This window comes from Xyrauchen texanus, chromosome 32 (assembly GCF_025860055.1).
Source record: "Xyrauchen texanus isolate HMW12.3.18 chromosome 32, RBS_HiC_50CHRs, whole genome shotgun sequence".
NCBI lineage: Eukaryota > Metazoa > Chordata > Actinopteri > Cypriniformes > Catostomidae > Xyrauchen > Xyrauchen texanus.
In genome coordinates, this window is record NC_068307.1 from 1,783,188 (window position 1) to 1,798,092 (window position 14,905).

The 14,905-nt window shown below is 40.2% G+C and overlaps 1 protein-coding gene across 1 annotated transcript in view; it reads left to right on the forward strand.

Moving 5' to 3' along the window:
* The window catches only part of pcdh17 (protocadherin 17), a 102,367-nt gene extending 87,696 nt beyond the window's left edge, over nucleotides 1–14,671 (forward strand). Inside the window, exon 5 of the mRNA XM_052101614.1 lies at nucleotides 9,488–14,671. Within this exon, the coding sequence (XP_051957574.1) occupies nucleotides 9,488–10,191 (704 nt within the window). The 3' untranslated portion in view covers nucleotides 10,192–14,671. The remainder of the gene's footprint in view (nucleotides 1–9,487) is intronic.
* Nucleotides 14,672–14,905: the final 234 nt, after the last annotated feature.

Consider the following 14,905-nt stretch of genomic DNA (forward strand, 5'->3'; position numbering starts at 1 on the left):
TTTCTCTCTAAAATTATTATAATTTTTTTATATATATATAATCTTTTTAGAGAGAAATTTTAATAAAAAAATAAAAATCTTTTTTTTTCTCTAAAATTATTATTATTTTGTTTATTTATTTTTTTAGAGAAAAAAATACGAAAAAAATTTACAGATTAAAAAAAATATATAATAACTATTTATCTCTAAAATTATTATTATTAATATTTTTTGTTTATTTGAGGGAAAAAAGGAAAAAATTAACAAATTTAAAAAAATATATATTTTTTTTATTTCTCTAAAATTATTATAATTTTTTTTTTTTTGAGAAAAAAAATACAAAAAAAATTTCTGACATATTAGGACATAGGCTCAGGAAGGCACTAAGGCACCTTAAAAATGTTCACAATGCAGTTTGGGTCTTCCGTAGGCAATTGGCAATCATGCATTATGACACAAACACTAGTGAATGTGTTCTGATGTGACCTTCTGTTAGTGCTCTCTTATAACTACACGGTTGTCGTCTTGAGTCGTCGCCCTGCCTGGACTGTGCGCGAAGCAAAATTGAGATTTGTCGTTAGCTTGATGAGTGAGACAAGCTCGCGTGCCGAGACTGAAGTGTGCGATTCTTAGTAAGAGGTGTGCTGCTGGTGATAATAATTGGCCGTTGATTTGACATTCCTGCACGTGATGGTTTTAATGCACGAGCAGTGCCTGGTCACAGTCATTCGAAATACAGATCTGTGTGAGGACCGTCAAGAAAGCACAGGCTTGTCATACAATGCAATTATAATGAAGTGTACCAAAACAGACAGTAACCTTGTGGTGGAGGGGGATTGGGGGTGGCAATATTTCACACCGAGCTTCCTGCTTTGTATCTGGCCATGAATTAGTGGCCTCGGCCGGTGTCACATGTCTTATTGTTAGCCATGGCAACCGTGCCAAGACTCAAGGTCACCTGTTCCACCCAGGCATGAATAATCTATTGAAGGATTGGTTCCTCCTCACTGGCTGCGTCGAGATGTGTCAGCATAGATTAGTTATGCTTTATTGTGTCTCTATTGTAGGAGCAGTCTCGTGTGTTGGTGGTGAGGCAGTCCGAAGTGCTTTTTTCAGCTCGCATCATACCTCTCCATTGTTTCATTATTTCACTTCAAATAAATGTTTGTTTGTGCTTGACTTGCTTTTAAAGGGTGAAATGGAAATATCTTCACACACACACACACACGCACGCACACACACACACACACAAACAGTATCTTTTTCCTCATTAAAAAATGGATATCATGAGATGAAGACTACAGCCATTTCAGTTACATTATAAAAGCTGTTTTATTCTACATGGAGAGGGTCCCCTCACGAGGGCGGCCATGTTTTGATCACATGACCTGCTGACTACTACTCTCTTAATCGCCGTAACCGCCCTGTTGTTATACACTTTCAATCAGGGAATTTATTAATCCTGGTTTACTGTGATTAGTGAATTTCTACAATGCATCCAGGCCACTAGGTGTCAGTGTCAGTACAAGACAACATATAAAAAAAATGACTGACTGCGCCTTTAATTATAATCACAATATGTATTTTTCTTCTCTTCTTCATTAACCAAATCAAAAAACACTTCATCATCTAATATTTTCGTTGGTGATATTAGCATTGGCTGCAAAAACAAGCTAAGTACCTCAGATGTAAGGCCTGTGTTGATATAAGTGGACACTGTGAGAGTGTGTGTGTGTGTGGGTGTGTGTGTGTATGTGTGTGTGTGTGTGTGTGTGTGTGTTCATGCGTGGGAGATCTCATTATTTAAAGTGGACAGCATGTTGTTTCTTCACCTTGACACGTATTCTAGTTTGTGGCACTCAGGACTGGCCCTCGGCTTCCTCCACCACAACACAAGAGCAGCACATGCTAAATGTCAAGCTCTCTCTCCCTCCTCTCATGCGGCACTTACCCCTTTCCTCCCTGATGTAAAGAGCTCTTCCCTGGGGACATGCCAGACCGTTTGACCCTCAAAACACCCAAACAGATTCATAAACAGCACAACACCCTCAATCCCCCACAGATCTGTCTCGGGGCCAACACAGGGGTTTACTATTGACCTTTTTCACATTTCCGGCTTTTGAAACGCTGAAGAAAACTATAGCAGGGTAAAACTGTAGAGGGGTGAATGGGAGATGACAGCAAATATTATATTTGATTAGCCATTGCTTCAAAAACAAAAGATAAAATCCACTATTACGTAAAACACAACTTTCCACTGGAGGGATTTAAGGTTGCGCGATCTAGTTTGCCGTTCCCCCCGCTCGAAAACTCATCAACAATGAAAACAAACCCCCCCAAAACCCAACAACTTTTGAGCATGAAAACGAAAACACCACCCCCCCCCCCTCAAAACTAAAACCACTCCCCTGCCACCTCCCCCAAACATCATTTGGGCACGAAAACACCACCTTACAACTTTTGGGCATGAAAAGTAAAACCACCCATACACCACCCCTGGTTACAACTTTTCGGCATGAAGACGAAAACCACCACCCCTCCACCCCAACAACTTTCGGAGGGGGGCCCTTGGATATAATTGACCCCGGGGCCTTTGCAAAGTCATAATCCATCCCTGGTCAGCACAGTATGTGAATAAGGTCTATTCAACTCAAAACTTTGTTTACATGTTATTGCTCAAATGTTGCTTTTTCTTTTAGCTCAGGAGACTTCAAGGTGCTGTAAGCGATTTTAGCAATTTAAGAATTTGACAAGCTGAGGCGTTGGATTGGCCACGGCCCCTCTTTCCAAAATCTGCCCTCTGAGCTTTATTGACAGCGACACGAGCAGAAACGGTTGTCAAAACAGCGGCAGCAAAACAGCGCCCTCAACTGACGACTGTTATGAACAACATGGCATAAAAATGGCATCGAGCCTCAATAATTCACTGCAACTACAACACTATGAGAATATGCTAAATGAACGCAGACACGCTTTGTTTACTGTTTACAGAGTCTACGACTGTCACAGAGACCATTGAGATATCTCAGGACATTCATTTCATTAATATCTTTCAGGGAGTAGTAAAAAAAAAAAAAAAAGTATGTTGCATAACTTTCAACATGTTTCTCCTAAAATGTCTTGAGAGGAATTCAATAAGACATAAATGAGACTGTTGTTTACATAAAGAGTATACAGCTATAAAATGAATGTAGAAAGCATAGCTTATTATAGAGCGCTGTCTGATTCCGGAAGTAAAAAATACATTTTTAAAGATAACTATTAAACCTTTACTTTAAAATAAAATTTGTTTTAATAGTGAAATTCCTGGCGAAGAATGACACTATCCATGTATAATAATAAATTGTTTTTTTAAATGTCATTGTTTTTAAAGAGCACCTATTATGGTTTTTAAACGTGTCTAATTTTGCTTTAAAGGTCTCATACAATAGATTTACATGCATCCAATGTCAAAAAACACTTTAATTTGCTCATAATATAAATTGCAGCATTACCTTTTTTTCCCCAGTCAAAAACGACTCGTTCAATGATCCGTTCTAAAGCATTCATTCTAAACTCCGCCTTTTAGAGAGCCTACTCTCATCTTATTGGTCCGTTCTAAAGCATTCATTCTAAACTCCGCCTTTTAGAGAGCCTACTCTCATCTTATTGGTCCGTTCTAAAGCATTCATTCTAAACTCCGCCTTTTAGAGAGCCTACTCTCATCTTATTGGTCCGTTCTAAAGCATTCATTCTAAACTCCGCCTTTTAGAGAGCCTACTCTCATCTTATTGGTCCGTTCTAAAGCATTCATTCTAAACTCCGCCTTTTAGAGAGCCTACTCTCATCTTATTGGTCCGTTCTAAAGCATTCATTCTAAACTCCGCCTTTTAGAGAGCCTACTCTCATCTTATTGGTCCGTTCTAAAGCATTCATTCTAAACTCCGCCTTTTAGAGAGCCTACTCTCATCTTATTGGTCCGTTCTAAAGCATTCATTCTAAACTCCGCCTTTCAGAGCGCCTACTCTCATCTTATTGGTCCGTTCTAAAGCATTCATTCTAAACTCCGCCTTTCAGAGAGCCTACTCTCATCTTATTGGTCCGTTCTAAAGCATTCATTCTGAACTCCGCCTTTCAGAGAGCCTACTCTCATCTTATTGGTCCGTTCTAAAGCATTCATTCTGAACTCCGCCTTTCAGAGAGCATACTCTCATCTTATTGGTCCGTTCTAAAGCATTCATTCTGAACTCCGCCTTTCAGAGAGCATACTCTGCTCTGATTGGTCCGTTCTAAAGCGTTCATTCTAAACACCTCCTTTCAGAGAGCATACTCTGCTCTGATTGGTCCGTTCTAAAGCACTCATTCTAAACTCCTCCTTTCAGAGAGCATACTCTGCTCTGATTGGTCCGTTCTAAAGCATTCATTCTAAACTCCTTTCAGCGAGCATACTCTGCTCTGATTGGTCAGATGTCCCAGTCTGTTGTGATTGGTCTACCGCTTAGTGTAGTGATTGAGGGCGGGTCAAAGTTGTTTGCAAGCAGCCAATGAAGACCAGAGGTGGGTTTTTTGTCACCACATGACGTAGGTTAGTACAGCAAGTATGTCTGGAATTAGTACCGACTCCTTTCAGGTGTTCAGAATCGGTTCTTTCGTTTAGGAGTCAATAACTCAATCATTTGTCCTGCACTTTGATTTATGAAACTTTGCAGACTTTTTTACATTTACAAACAGCGATATAACACACTACATGAAAGGTCATATTTTAAAAACCATAATAGGTGCTCTTTATCTCCATTACATCATTTGCAATGCATCATGGGATTGCAGTTATTTCCCTCATTAAAGACATTAAGTGCACAGTCTTTTTTTTTCTGTCTGGTTTTCGAACACTTTTTTGCTTCAAATGAAAGTTTGTAATGTTGGGATTCACCTCGGAGCTGGTTGGTTTGGTTCATAGCTTACAGCTCTTTTAGGGAGGATCTTATGAAAACCCTAGGGAAACAATGAATAGGGAAAATATCCGAAACCAAGATGACTGAAAAGTTGGTTGGACACCTGTGAAGACTTTGATGTTTTGCCAAATCTCGAGACTTCTCTATTGTTGACCGCAGTTGTCTGTGTGTATAAAAGACACATTTTGACCCCGGGAGAGGGCAGGTGCCGTGTACCGTTAGAGTAGGGGATGTTTTTTATCAGTTTGAAAACTTTTTCAAGGTTAGCAGAAACCCCACAGACCAGAAACAAACCAAAGGAAACCCCAGGGATGGGCTTTTATTGGCCCGACACACACACAGTGAAATGAGGAACAATAGGAATTGGAGAGCGAGCTGCAGAGGATAATTTTTCATAACATGGCTTGGCCTTTAAGCAGAGAAACATCTGAAAGAGCAATTTCAAATATGATTAATGATGATAATACGGTCAAGTGGTCATAATTTGTACACGACTAGCATTGTGTGAAGAAAGAAAACCAATCAACTACACTTTTATGAATGTAAACACTGTTCACAATTCCACTAAGAACACACAACACAATAAATACAGTTTCAGTGAATGCAGAAAAGCACTTATAACCTGATTGCATCTCGATGCATATTATTTATTTCATCCATGGACAAGTACACTCGGATACTTCAGTTGTCTTTATGAATGAACTCCTGTGTCCTGTCTCCGTCGATACTTGTATGATCGTTTGTTGTTTTTATTTGTATTTATTGGTCCGACAGTATCTGTTTGAACTAATGAATGCATCATTCAAACATGCATAGTATAGGTTGGAAAAAGTGTGTGAACCCGTAGGTAGGAGGTGTTCGTTAGAGCTACTTTGACTTATAAAAAGCACTCAAACATTCTGAGTTTCCTATTCACAAGGAGCATCTGCTGACGTGGACCATGCCTCGTAAAAAAGAGATATCAAAAGACCTCCGATCAAGAGTTGTTGCTTTGCATAAAGCTGGAAAGGGTTACAAAGTTATCTTGAAGAGCTTATATATTCATCTGTCCACAGTTAGACAAACTCTCTATAAATGGAGACGATTTAGTACTATAGGTACTCTCACTAGAAGTGGCCGTTATATATTCATCTGTCCACAGTTAGACAAACTGTCTATAAATAGAGATGATTTAGTACTATAGGTACTCTCACTAGAAGTGGCCGTTAGATATTCATCTGTCCACAGTGAGACAAACTGTCTATAAATGGAGATGATTTAGTACTATAGGTACTCTCTCTAGAAGTGGCCGTTAGATATTCATCTGTCCACAGTGAGACAAACTGTCTATAAATGGAGATGATTTAGTACTATAGGTACTCTCACTAGAAGTGGCCGTTAGATATTCATCTGTCCACAGTGAGACAAACTGTCTATAAATGGAGATGATTTAGTACTATAGGTACTCTCACTAGAAGTGGCCGTTAGATATTCATCTGTCCACAGTGAGACAAACTGTCTATAAATGGAGATGATTTAGTACTATAGGTACTCTCTCTAGAAGTGGCCGTTAGATATTCATCTGTCCACAGTGAGACAAACTGTCTATAAATGGAGATGATTTAGTACTATAGGTACTCTCTCTAGAAGTGGCCGTTAGATATTCATCTGTCCACAGTTAGACAGACTGTCTATAAATGGAGATGATTAGTACTATAGGTACTCTCACTAGAAGTGGCCGTTAGATATTCATCTGTCCACAGTTAGACAAACTGTCTATAAATGGAGATGATTTAGTGCTATGGGTACTCTCTCTAGAAGTGGCCATTAGATGTTCATCTGTCCACAGTTAGACAAATTGTCTATAAATGGAGACGTTATAGTACTATATGTACTCTCACTAGAAGTGGCTGTCTAGTCAAGATGAATCAAAGGGAACACTGCAGAATGATCAGTGAGGTCAAACAGAACATTAGAGTGACAGATATAGACTTGAAGGAATCATTGGAAGGGGTTAACATCTCTGTACATGAGTCTACTGTAAGGAAAACACAAAACAGGTATGGTGTCCATGGCAGGACATCATGAAGGAAGTCGCTGCTTTACGACAAAAGCATTGCCGCACGTCTGACATTTGCCAAAGTTCACCTTTTTGTGGGCTGATGAAACTAAGATTTAATTTCATGTATATTATATTTTAAGCCATCTATATACTAGTATACACAAACTTTACTTTTAGCAGAAATTCACATTTAAAGTTGAAACTGTTTTTTTTAACTTAAACTGATTAGCATGTACCAAATCAAGTTTCATGGCGGTGACATACCTTAAACTAAAGCCTATTGTCCATTTTATGTAGTAAAAGATATATGTCTTACCCACACTTCCTGTTACAATAGAACATATGTCAACGCAGGCAAGAAAACTGCGTTCGTCAAGCTATTGTTGTTTACCTCGAACATGCCGCGGAAACACGTTTTCGTTCAGCGCCAAAACACAAAGCGATGTTGGCCAGGTGCGAATAATGACAGGATCAAGGCCAAGATCTGAGAGAGAAAGAAAAGTGGACGAAAGCAAAGGCCAAAAGAATTGGGAACTGAAATACAAATGCGAGTAGTAAACGTTTTAGTAAAGTCATAAGTGTTAAAGGTTATTCAGACATTTGCAGGAGATCATCTGTTACCATGAGAGACTTCTTGGAGTCTTCAACGGTTAATAATGACTGGGTTAAACACTAGATTATGGAAAACATTTCCTCTCATAAATACACAAGTTGTTTCTGTTTTCATGTTTTCAGGTCCCAAAAGACAGACATCATCGAGCTATTAATTATGGATGGAAACTTTTGTTTGTTCTACTCAAATCACTGTGCTTCTCTTGTCAAACGCATACCGAACCGATGGCACTGGTCCCGTCCAACACACGGGGCGACCCGGGCCTCACTTTAGAACATTTATATTCACAAGACAGCAGTTGCTCTTTCCTCCTGCATTTTTCTCTTCCATTTTCATGTTTTCCCTTTTGTTCCCTTATTTTTTCCCCTTTCATTTTCCATTTTTAAAATACATTTTTGTATCCTCTTCACAATCCTGGACCCATTTGACACACCATCAGAAAGAGCCCACAATAATCCAAAATGTGGTTTCTCCTGAGCTGAGATGAAAGGAGGGAAGACACACTCTCTCTCTCTCACACACACACACACACACACACACACACACACACACACACACACTAGACACTTGGCTCTGTGATGTGGCTGGGCTGCCTTGGGATAGCTTCAAAGCCCAATGACATAAATTTATGATAGCAGCAGCACGCTTTTTGCCAAAACGGTGCTGTTGTTGTTCTGCTGGGGAGAGAGGCTTTACGATGTGTGTGTATCATGGGGGTGCCGTCCTCTTGATCAGGCAAATGGAAAACTCACTCGTTTAGCCAGCTGGTTCCCATTCTCCACAATGAAAGCAGGAAGCATTCTTTTATATAATTCATGACTTTGTTTGTGGTATTTCAGTGGTGAACTTTACCGCACTGTTTGCTGCACCGGTATTCAGGAGCACCGCTGTGCCACTGATGAATCGGCAGCCAAACAGCAAAAAATACACATCTTAGCTCAGAGAGTTTTAGACATGAGGAGAGAGAAAGACTGGGCGCTATGACTTTCAACACAGCTTCATATGGATAAAAGGGACATTTATACACTTCAGTGACGTTGAAGTCGCCAGTACAAGTTGAGGAATTCGGTTTTTTATTCTAATAGTATTTATTCTTAGTATTGGCCAAAAAGTCCAATTTGAATCATTTCCAATTATTGCACTAGTGTCATTTCCTCATGTCTCCAGAGCTGCACGTCAATCATCTTTGACATCGGATTTCTATCTTTTTTCAGTTAAGTGTTTAGCATTACATTCTCTCAATAACAAGTATTCATTTGTGGTAAATGTGTCATTTTAACGTTTTTTCTTGTGCCGCTTGATTATTGTCCGCTCTGAAGATATAGTGAAAATACATGTCATTTTAAAATGTCAATATATTTATGTTAACAGATATAAAATCATATGTTTGCTTGATATTATTCACAGACCATATAGTGGCACATTTATTTACTGAATGACCATACTGTTATTAACCATTTCTCTCCGAAATGTGACTGAATTGGAGGAATGACCCAAAAGCATCCTCTAAATTAATAAATCGCTTAATTTAAACGGTTCTTTTTAATCAGTCATTTGAACCAACTGGCGAATCAGAATGAATCAAATTCAAGAGTCATCGGTCTGAAACTTGGACTGAATTAGGGCTGGTACTAGGATGCCATCTTTGGTGGGGCACTTGTATGTTTAGGGAGGAGTTCATCGTTAATCACTTCGCTGTCAGCCCAGGGGGCATAGTGCCTCTTGATCATATGGGTTTCATAGAAGTTTCCGGGGGTGCTTGGGGGGGCAGTGCCACTTTAGAGCTAACCCTTACCCCTAATCCTGACTCTAAACCCTAACCATATACCATGAGCTCAGTAGCAGCAAATGTAAAAAGCTGCTGTTCATTGACTACTATTGTTCATCTCATTGACATTCATCTTTCTCTCTTTTTCTTTGTAGAGGAGGATTGTGTGAATTGCACGGACGAGTGTCGAGTGCTGGGTCACTCAGACCGTTGCTGGATGCCCCAGTTTCCTCCAGCTGGGACTGGAGGAGCAGGAACTCCCCAAGCCGAGGGCTCAGACTATCGCACCAATCTCTTCGTCCCGGCCGGCATGGAAGCGGTCGCCGTTGAGACCGAGAGTTACGAAACGGTGTGCAACCCCAACGGCAAAAAAACGTTCTGCACGTTCGGGAAGGAGCGTCGGGACCACACCATCCTGGTGGCGAATGTTAAACCTTACCTAAAGATCAAACGTGCACTCAGCCCTCTGTTGCAAGAGGTCCCCTCGGCCTCGTGTAGTCCCACCAAGGGGTGTAATACAGGCTCGCCCTGTTCTTCGGCCAAAGGTGTGGGTGATGGAGCAGAGGGAAAGCCTAGCACCAGCCATTACGGACCTCCAGACGGACAGTACGTCTCCCCCAACAAGCAGAACAAAGAGCAGGGCTACTCCACCCTGCATCCGTCCGACCCGGTGGCCAAAGTCCTGGCTGAGGCTCGTTCGCGGATCAGCCAGGAGACGGCGGTGGAAATGGACTGTGTCTTGGAGCATGGGGGAGGAGAGATGGGTCGTGGCACCATGGACGCAGACCAGGTGGTCAGAGACATCGACAAACTGCTGCAGGATTGTCGGGGAAACGAGAACAATCCCATCAGAAAGTGAAACGTTCCTACTCTCACTTGGAATGAACAAAAAAACATCGAGAAATGGGCACTCTCTAAGAGAGTGCGGGCACAGATGGGACAAAACATTCATACTTGGACATTTTGACACAAGAGCAAATAAAACTGCTGAAAACCCGTGAGGGAATTCTTTAGGAGTTGCTCTTTATGGCTTCAAGCAGGCTTTTCTTCTTCTTCAAGTGCCCACCAGCTTCAAACTTGTTCCTATAGTGACGTCTTTTTGTCACTGAATCGGAGACGGAGCGTACCGCCCCTCTCGGCCAGGGACTTTTGGAGGGGTGGATAACAATGGTGTGTTCTGACAATCGCAGTCAAGAGGGTGGGGTGCGTCGAACACCCCAAAACGATCAGAGACACTTTCTCTTGAACTTTTAATGGCTTTGTAATATCAGCATAAGAAGTGCAAATGGTATCAACACTAAAGGGGGGGGGGGGTTGCGGGGTTGATTATGAAATGTAACCATTCTTCACCTCTCATTTCTAGTCATGTGTAAAATGTGTCCTCCCACATGTCCTACGTACATATTGAACATTCCAGAACGGTGAACCTGTTACTCTCACTTATTGGTCCTTTGTGTGATCCCGTCAACTACTTTTAAAGTGACTCTCCACGTGTCCGACGTTATGTTATAACAGTCACTCTCTCTCTCTCTCTCTCTCTTGTATATTAGGGACATTTTTCCTCAAATGTGAAAAGATATATCTATATCTACATATAGATACATATATATAAATATACGAACTTGTGTATAATGTTCAGATACTGTAACAATGAAAATATTTATACATTTTGTAAAAAAAAAAAAATGGTGCACAGGATGAAAATGCAGTTTAAGGTATTTATTAAATTGCAAACGTTTCGATTTCAAAAACACAAAACATGAACAAAAAAAAAAAAAAGGAAATGTCCCTTCACATTGTCACTTATACACAAAATCATTTAATGTGCAAAATGTATTCAATTTAATGTGTTTACATCAAAACGACATATATTTTTTATTGATTTTTTCTGTGCATTTGAGCCAAATTGTTACGTGTACAAGAGCTATATTGTGTATTTTATTAAATTAATATATGGTTGTGTTGTAATATACATGGGCTAATATTGTACTTCGCAACTGATGCCTTAGTAGTCGTCAAACTCGGAGTTTAATTTCCATTCTGTTAATACACGGTTCTCTCTCATGTGCTTTCTGCTTGGAGCTGATCAACTCGCTGCTGTACGATCGGACAGGCTATGTTTTAGGAATACAAAAGGCGACTAGCTGAGCCACTTGTTTTTGTCTAAAAGAAGCAAACCTCTACAAGAGCCACACACGACTACAGTACAACAAATCCAACTCAACCGGGCAGCTACTGTCATTTTGAATTGCAATGATTTCCATTGTTTGGCTTCATTCAGTTCTTGTTTTCCAAACATCTCTTTTGATATTTCTAAACCTGTCGCTCAGCAACGAGTCCTTTGTGAAAGTTTAGTGGTATTGCCTATCGTCGCTTTAAGGGCGTTTGTATTGTAGTGCACTTGACTGCAGAGGGAAGAAGAATGTGCCCCCCCGAGAGGAGGTCTTGTACTATATCATGTTTCAACCAATCAGAATTCATCCATTCTCGATCTATTTTATTTCCCTGTTGTCTTTTGTCTCAATGCATAAAACAAAAGATCCTTTTTACACTTTGGTTGTGACATTGTTTTCACCTTTTTGTGCACTTTCCTCACTTCGTGTGAATATAGTCAAACTATTCCCATGCACAGCAATTTAATCAAAAGATGCTCTGAATATACGGTGTTATGTTTCCAAACTTTTGCCACATTGTGACCAAAATGAGCAACCACGTGTGCATGCTTAAAGAACAGTAAGAAACCAAAGGGGAAGGAAAGCGTTTCACGACCGGCTATTCCTGTCATCAGAAAGCTTTGCCCGTGGATGTTGTGTGCCCGGGTCGCCCTGTACAGCTAGAGAGAAACAAACTCCTCTCATCTATCGTAACGACACAATCACGTCTGTTGCGTTGTTTGTTTATTTATTTATTTATTCATTGTTGTATCTGGTACTCCAAGACTCTATCTGGTGTTTGCATCTTTATTTCCTATATCAGTACCTGGGTTAGAGATTACAAAAAGGAGGGGATGTTGCGAGGAGCGTTGTGTTCATATCTAAATGAGGTTTTATGTTATTTCATTTTTTTTTCTCCCCATTGACAAGTTTGACATTCCGACACACTCGACACAACTGCTACTTGAAATAACAATACACAGCGCCGCGGTTGGCGCCTCAGATCTCGCCGTGGTGTCTGACACGATTGCTTTTTATTTCCTACAGAGACGATTCTCCGTCATCAGCGCACTGCCACGATTCAGTCTGTTTCATTTACACGAACAGCACCTTCAAAAGACATCAAGGTTCTTAAGAGCGCTTTAACCCAAAGCCAGACAGTTGGAAATAACTCTGCGTTTCCTCCGCCTCACTTTGTTTTTAGTTCCCTTATACTTTTCCAGTCCAAGTTTGTTCATTTATTTGCCTGTGAATGTGTGCCGATCACCAGTGGATGCCTTTATGTTTGTGTGTGCTTGAGAGAGCTAGTTTGAGTGACTAAAACATTATGTTTTGACCCAAAATTCCTATCATTGCACTGTGTGTGTCATCACTGCCTGTGCTCGGAATACTACCAAACTATTACTAATTCTGCTAAATACAGCACATGCCCAGTGTGCACATGGAATACCCGCGATGACCTGCTAAATTGCGCAATATAACACACTGTATCCTAACAGTGATGCTGAATAAACCGGAATACTTTCAAACATGATTTTTAAAATAGCGTTGTCGATTTAACGCATGTGATTAATTATAGAACATAACCGATGCAATTACAAGAGATACCCGCGGTACCAATATTTTGAGGTGAAATCGTCCGCATGTGTCTCTTGAGTTTACGGGATCATATCATAAACAGCCTGTGCAAGTGAGTCTCGACACGGTGTTCAAGCAGCCTCTCGCTGCAAGCTCAGACGGAGCTAAAGCGGCAACAAACGCCATCGGTGTATTAATCGTGCCTCCTGACCCGTACGTATATTTCATAACAATAGTAGTTTCCTACCATCGGAGCAATTCAAGCTTTAATTACGTGAACATTTTAAAGAGCCACATCACATCAAGAGCAGTCAGTGTTTCTCGCAAACTACTACTAATGTCCTAAAAACTGATATATCGATTTTACCGATTATTCGGCACCGATAGTTGCTTTTTCATTCTATCAGTTATCGACCGATAGTTTTTCATAATTTCAAAATAAGAGTCCCCTATGTGTTTTAAGCTTGTTTATACTTAAAAGTATAAACCCGCATTATGCACCAAATCTTCGTTTCTTCTGGTTATAATTGGGATTTTGGTTGAACAAATTAACTGCATCTGGGATTTTATTCATTTTGGACTCTTTGTCTGTGCCCGCCATAGTATTGAGAGAAAAGACGGTTAATTAATCAGTTATCGGCCTTTCCCGCCAGCTTCGTTATCGGCAAAATCCACTAAAAACGCAGCGTTTATAACGTTAGAAACATGTTAGATTCTCCAGAAGCGTCCGTTTGACTAATATGTACATATGCCAAAAATAAAATAAAATAATAGCGTAGATAGAACGCAAGAACGTGTCATGTGGCGACAAAACAGACTGACAAGTTCAACCGCAACATGGACTATGTATTGTTTATATTAAATTATCTTTATTTGGGTGGCTTTATCTGCAAATGTTGATTATATGCAATTAATTGCATGTCATTGCAAAATTGCATTAAAAATGCAAAATAACTATTTTTATTTGCAAGATGCAACATGATGAGGTCGTGTGACAAAAATGGCTTTTCCTACTGTTTAAAACGTTTATGGTCGCATAATCTGTCTCACATACTATTTCTAAAAAATAGCAAGCGGTATATAGTAGAAGTGTTCCTTTACGAATAGCCACGGTCACATGTGGCGATGTGCCAGGGTCACAAGAGGCCCCCAATTCAGAAAGGTCTCAAGCAATGTCGTGCATAAATATAGCCCCCTCAGCTTATGGTTTATTACGCCAGCCGTGTGAGCTATTTGCTGTCTAATGGACTATAAGTTGCTGAGGTCAACACATAGTTTAAGATCCAGCATAAAGCAGTGTTTCCTCATTATTGTCTAATTACACTCAGTAGGCATGGAGAGAGATTGATTGCAGTGTTAGCGAGGCAGGGGTATCAAAGTCTAACGCTTAAATCCATAATTGAATTGGACCTTACGCATACCCCTTCCCTCAAACACGTGCTTGCAACACGCACAAACAGGGCACCACTTTCCGCAACCGGTGATAAAGCATACATTGTGTGGATGAAGCTGCTGTTGTCTAAGGCTGTATTCTATGTGATATATTTGGGAGCAAAATGACATTAAAAACAAAAATCTTTTATTAATAGACATGTCTCTATGCCTCCTGCTTGTCTGTGCAATATCGTCCCGCAGGAAAAACAAAAAACACACGTGAGATCTCTTTAACATCTGAAATGGAGAGATGAATGAGTTATCATTACACACCTATCTGCAATCAAAAGTCAGCTCAATATACCTCTTCAAGCTTCAAAAGAACACAAAAGTATAATTCAGAAGTCTAATTAATTATTCATGAGCCTCGTGATTGCAATTGATGCATTTCTATGCCCAGCCTTATTT